We start from the raw sequence: 6701 nt of genomic DNA on the forward strand, positions 1-6701 counted from the left end.
TGTTACAACTACAAACTGCATTGTGTTTTTGTAAAATTTGATGGGATAGATAAACAGGAAGTAGTGGATAAGTGAAACTTAATAAACGTGGTTTTGACTTAGTGAAAATGAGATTTGTGCTTGTATCCAGCAACTCTGAGCCACGTCTCATTGCAAATAAAGCTAAAAGTTTTTTTTTTAGAGCACGTTTCAACCTTTGCACAACTAGATGCACGATGCAGCCACCAATATATTGACTAAAGTGATGTGGCCAGAGGCGGACGTATTGTTAGCTTTTAGCTTTAGCCACCAAAATGGTAAGAACACCTTTCTTTATTTGTCCTACAATTCTCTTATTGGGAGTCGACCATAAACAGCAGATTTGTGTGAAATATATAGATAAATGGTTTTCCTCAATACATCTACTTTACAATTCTGCACATTCTTGACTCCTTGTATCATTTCAGTAACATCTTAATCCTATATATGCCTGCTTTATTTTACCACAGTAATGGAAGGTTAAATACATATGCACAGCTTTTACATATTTATACGTAGCAAAAAAACTGGAGAACCATAAATTATTTTCCTTTTGCTTCTGATTGTGGGCGAAACTTCATAAAATGAGAAAAAGTTCACAGGTTTTTTTTTATATTGTCTTGTATATGAATGTGAAAACTTTCTATTTAAGTCACCATTTGTGGATACTTCTGTACATTATATAAGATCTTCTCGATAGCAGCGGCCTAGTTTAAGTCATATTTAGATGTTTTAAACAGATCATTTAATTTTATTTTGAAATATGCATGTATATTTTTATTGTTTACTTTCTTTTTTCAGACCAGCACAAATTCAGGCCTGGTACTCATTCCACAAGGCGGATGGAAATTTCCCTTACAGCAGGAGTTGACCATAACAGAAGCTGTTGATGAAGACCTATATACAAGAAAAATAGCCTCTGAGCTGAATTTTCACCGTCCTCCCCTCACACTATCCTCTCCTCTAAAGAGGAAGTGGGATTTATTTCAACATGTACATCCGTCACTCAAGCAGAACAAAACAAGTCAACCGCCAAAGTGGGAGCCGCCACATTTCTCTCAAGTGACGGTGATGGAAGAAGGAGTGCGTGCTTTGAGGAAAGTCAGACTTCAACCGTCCATTTCTGGAGGTCCATTATCCTCAGAACAGCAGCAACAAAACCAGATTAAAATCGCTCCCTGCGAGAAGAACCCTGTGTTTAAAACCCACCCAGAATTTCTTGTTCTGAAGGAAACTCAGCCTGTCAGTCAAAGCAAAGTGAAAAAATCCACCCACGAAATGGAAAGGAAGGCACCTGAGCAAAAAACCTTCGACAAACTATGCAAACATCAGTTGGCCAAAATGAGGTTCAATCCAGCAAAAGATGTTTCAAAAGGTTTTCATGAGGTCGTTACCACGACTGAGCCACAAATTCATCCCAGAAGCAGCCTACCACCTGCAGCCCGGCCATCCGATGCCAGGATAAAGGATTCTGGGAGGCTGAATCAGGAGGAGAGGGAGCAGATGCTAGAGGAGCTGTCCCGTGCTGAGGTGGTGGTGCTAACACTGATGTTTCAGGATGGAACAACTCAGTTGGACCCTGAACAGGTGAGTGGACCCAGTGGTAAGCAGACTGAAGACAACAATCTGGTCAAAGCTGTAGAGGGAACAAGCCATGTCACTGGTGATGAACATTGCCATTAACTAGTGTTGGGAATGGATGGATCAATCCATCAGAACCAGTTCTAACCTTTCAATTCTCCTGGAATCGCTCAATTATTTATTATTAATTCCTAGTTTCAAAGCCCAGTCTGCTAATGGGGAATAGAAGCTGCTCAATATCAGAAATAAAGAATCACAGGCATGTGAGCACAACCACCTGTTTGTGTTGCAGCATTCAAAATTGTGTCTTAAAGCTAATTACGGAAATGACAAGTCGACTACGTGCAACTGGCGATGGGACTTGTTTCCGAGACGTTTTGGATAGAATGTAAAACCCTTTAACATAGAGCTGCCGTAGATCATTCCTGAAGCTCATTAGAGTTCATAGGTTTGATATTTAGACACTGGATGAAATTATTTGATCATTTATAGTAATGTTTACACAAAGTTAGATGTTATAGGGATAAAATTTTATTTAAAGTTCAGACTATTTCATCCAGACAGAACTCAGTCGGCTAATGTAAGCTTTTATGATTCTTCTTAAAAGAATGAATTAAATAATCAATAGCAACCAAATAAAACAAGGAATTATCCATCCATTTTTTTTTGCACCGATGCCATTCCTTGGCCCAGATACCCGATACCTGGCTTTCCAGTATTGGCCGATACAGATACCATCTGTTTGAAATTGATGGGTGTGTGTATATATGAAGAACCACATACTTGGATGTAAAATAATTGCCATCATGGCTTTGTCAAGCTCCTCGTAAAGCAGGAAAAAGACTAATACAAAGTGAATCCAGTAGAACTTTTTATTGCCTACCTGGTATGGGTAATAATAGTTGAATAAACTTTTGGCTTTCAAAATGGTATTGGTGCCCTATTTGTCGATATTCGCCGCTACCACCATATTTGGTGCTGGATCGGGGCCCTGTCCGATACTGTTATCGGTATCGGCGCAACACTTATGCTTATCCCAAGCGGAGTTGCGAGGGGTGCTGGTCTCCAGCTGTCGACGGGCGAGAGGCGGGACACACCATAGACAGGTCGCCAGTACATCGCAGAGCAACACAGAGACAAACAGGACAAACAACCATTCACTGACACCTAAGGAGAATATAGAGAGGCCAATTAACCCAACAGTCATGTTGTTGGGAGAAAGCCGAGTAGGCGGAGGGAACCCACGCATGCTCAGGGAGAACATGAAAACTCCATGAGGAAAGACCCCGGGCCGGGAATGGAATCCAGAATCTTCTTGATGCAAGGCAGCAATGCTACCCACTGTGCCACTGAACAGCCCAACAAGGAATCAGAACAGTTTAAATTCATTGTCATGGCCAACCCTAAACGTCCAGAAAGCTTTAGTTTGTTGTTTGATTTTGGTCATTTGATATTTTCTAAAGCAAGGCAAAAAAAAATTATAGCACCATTCAGTACAAACATAATTCAATTTGCTTCACATGAATTAAACAGTAAATTAGAAGGAAAATAAAAGCACAATTAAAAACAGGTAGTAAAGCAAATAATAGCAAATACAGAGTGGGCATGTTTGTTGTCACTTTCCTTTTCTGTGTCGCATTCTTATATTCAGAATGGTGATGGGGACGTTTGGATTTCTGGCATTTTGTGCCTCTAAACTTGAATTCCCTCACTCTGAACCTGTCTGAAGCGCTCAACTCTGACAACGTTTCTGCAACTGCTGTCTTGTTTACATCCTTTTCCCCCCGTGCTCATCTTAAATGACCGTTAATGTGAAATATGAGGAAGTTCTGTTAATACATCACCTTCCCAGGATTCATTTGGTTGAAAGTGAGAAGAATTCACACTTTATTTCATTTATTTATGAAATGGATACATCCACAAGACTGCACAAAAACCTACCTATTCTCCTCAAAATGTTCAGAAGCAGTCTGAAGCATTCTAAGTCACCTCATCTTTTTAAAGATACACAGTGTGAAGTCCTTAGTCTGTTTCTAACAATACACACCTTAACCAACCTTCTGATATCATCACAAGTATCCTGGAACCAGAGGGAGAATGTTATCATTCTGGGCCTGCAGCTGCGAACAACAGTAGCAGACTGTATGCAGTTACTTTCAAGGCCAACGCTTCCCCTCACATTGGTAACAAACTTGGTGCAGTCTTAAAGTTCATAGTTCTTCAAACAATGGAACATCTGAAATCTTAATATAATGCATTGTAACACACAGTCATGATAGCAGATTTGTGAACCATCAGCTTACACTTTTTCAAAAATGTCTATCAGCCAAAAACCGAAGATGCACTGTTCGGCCATTTTCTGTGGCCAAATTTTTGGTGCATCCCAGGAGAAAATGATGGTGCATCCTCATACTGATCAGTTCAAAGCATCAAGCCAATGCTCTGTTGGTTTCAGAGTCATGTGATGAAATTATGATGTAAAGCTGTTTGTCTTCGGCATACATATAGTAGCTGATCGTGTTTGATATAATCTGAGCTACCGGTAAATAAACATGTCTTACTCTGATGATTTGTCATTCTATTTTATTTTAAATCCTTTGAAACAAGGTTTCTCAAACTGTTTTTTTTTTTTTATGGCGGACACAGAAGCTGGCTCCAGCAGTGTGTGGCCTCCTTGTGCTGATGAAGACTGATCTTCGCTGCACCACACCTCGTTGTTCTCTTGGTCTGAATGACAGCTTGGTCTACTTTAAACTAGAGCGCAACCCTCCATGGGCACAGCAGAGGATTCAGCTCGCTCAGCAGCTCTTCACCAGGTCTGACTGTTCGTATGGAGAAATATTGGTACAATAAAGAGTTTGACAGTAAAACCTAGAGACTTTTACAGATGTAGAATTCCTAACATGTGTGTTTCTGATTATATACCACAGGGCTATGCTTCTACGGGTATTGTCAAGGTCTGGACTTGTGATTTGTTATAAAGCCAAGGATTTCCTTCGAACAGTTTTGCTGTTTTACAAACATGATCTCAGCTGGAAGGAAGGTAGGACCCTTCAGATGATGAATTTTCCGTCACCAATAGCCTGAGGTTCTTGTTGGCTTCAGATTACATCAAAGATAAACTAAACTTATGAGCGACAGGTTGTCATTACTGAGAGGTTTGAGCCACAGTTGAAGCTGTGATGACCTGAACTAATTGTACAGTTCATTTTAATGAATATAGGAATTAAAATACAAAAGTGTTGAAGTTGCTGACGATATGTGTTTTGTTTTTCCAGTCAGTTACTCCTATTAAAGCTAGTTTTTAAAGTTTGTTTCTTTGTACAGTTCTGTTCTTTTAATTTCTTTTCACTTACCTCTTTTCTAATTATAATCACTTTTAAATGACTGTTTTTAAGAGAAGTTCACAAGTTAAAATATGATTTTATGATCAATCTCTGGTTCTAGACCAGTTGTAGTAAATTATTAGTACCAGTCTCTTTACATATTGGGTTCCTCTGTCTGATGATGCTCTTATGTTTTTGAGCTTTTTACTGTTTGCAGTGGCAGGCTGTCAGATCCAGGATCCACAGGTTTCTGGTTGGTTGCTGGATCCTTCTGATCCCTCCTCCTGCTTCAATGATCTGCTACTTAAACACTGCAAAAACTCTTGTGCAACATCTCTGGGTTCTGACAAGGTAAGCAAAATGCAGTTCATTTCTGATTAAATATGGCACTGTTCCAATTTTCCAAAAATGTCAAAGACTTCTTGTCTTTGAACGTATTTGGAATATCTTTCAAGCACAGCAACTAATATAGATGAGCGCTTTAAAGGTATATGGAATTATGTTGACTCTCCTGTTACAGTCGATTATGACTTTACTCAATGGGAGAGAGAGGAATATGTAAAAGCTTTTTTTTATTTACTAAGTGCTGTTTTCTGAATTACTTGCATTATATAATAGAGTTTCTGCAGTGAATCTGGAGTTAAATGTGTCTCAACATGCAATGCTCCCATCAGGCTGGGGAGTTTCATTTCTAGAAATCAATATTCACTTGGGTTCAAAATACTTTTATTCTGGAAGGAGAATGAAACACTTCAATTGATGTATCTCTGTGAATAAAATGCCTGAATTTCAATGAACAATCTTATCAAACATTTAAGACATTGTTGTATACATTGAGGTTGTTTCGTTTGTGTTTAGTTTTGGTTTAATTATCCTAAAGCTTATTTGATTTAGAGGATATTTAAGCTGGTAATTACAGCCATAATGACTTTTTCATCAGAATGATAAACAAACTAATCAGGGTTAAACTCACTTAAAGACGGATAGAATGAATGCATGTGTTGCTTTTGACTTGAGTCTTTGTGGTTATTTAATTAACATGGGCAAAATGAAGTCAAGTCGCTGAATTCATCAATGTTTCTAGAAATAGAGCAAACTGAACCAGAAAAAAAACATTAGAGATTTTTTGTAGGATTCTAACCAGGACTAATAAGTCACATTTTAAACCTTTCTGCAAAAAAAGTTGTTGAACCTCTGGTTAGCAATTCTTATTGGTAATTTTTATTTCATTTCACATTTATTTGTAGAGGTTATAGAGGTTGGTATTGTTGTTTACAAGAGACACAGGTTTTGATAAAAACAAAAAAAATTGCACAGCAACAAAACAAGCAATTAAACGTTTTGATCCTGTTTAAATAAGCTAATAAACTGAGTCAAACCTTTTCATTGCTTCTTGTGCTGGAAACAAATTAGACACACTGGTTTTAGGTTTTGAATAGAAATGTGTTGTATGAAGCTCTTGTCTCACTTTTCTTTCTAAGTCGAAGGTAGTAAGACATTTTTCAAAGAATTATGTTTTTCAGTAGGAAAAAAACAACATGACTTCACTTCTTAAAGAAGTGTTTGTTTGTTTTTATCAAAACTGGTCTTTCTTGTTAACCAGGTTACCAATGAGATAACCTCTACAAATAAGTGTGAAATGAAATAAAAATGACAAATTTCACTTCTTAACGAAGTGAAATCATCCATCCATCCATCCATCCATCCATCCATCCATCCATCCATCCATCCATCCATCCATCCATCCATCCATCCATCCATCCATCCATCCATCCA

At 38.2% G+C, this 6701-nt stretch overlaps 1 protein-coding gene across 1 annotated transcript in view; it reads left to right on the forward strand.

The window, feature by feature from the left end:
• Positions 1-1359: 1359 nt before the first annotated feature.
• poln (polymerase (DNA directed) nu) overlaps positions 1360-6701 on the forward strand; it is a 66192-nt gene continuing 60850 nt past the window's right edge. Inside the window, exons 1-4 of the mRNA XM_015375445.1 lie at positions 1360-1605; positions 4246-4415; positions 4530-4642; positions 5143-5276. Coding sequence (XP_015230931.1) covers positions 1360-1605; positions 4246-4415; positions 4530-4642; positions 5143-5276 — 663 coding nt within the window. The remainder of the gene's footprint in view (positions 1606-4245; positions 4416-4529; positions 4643-5142; positions 5277-6701) is intronic.

Source organism: Cyprinodon variegatus, unplaced genomic scaffold, assembly GCF_000732505.1.
Source record: "Cyprinodon variegatus isolate N-32 unplaced genomic scaffold, C_variegatus-1.0 Scaffold119, whole genome shotgun sequence".
Lineage (NCBI taxonomy): Eukaryota > Metazoa > Chordata > Actinopteri > Cyprinodontiformes > Cyprinodontidae > Cyprinodon > Cyprinodon variegatus.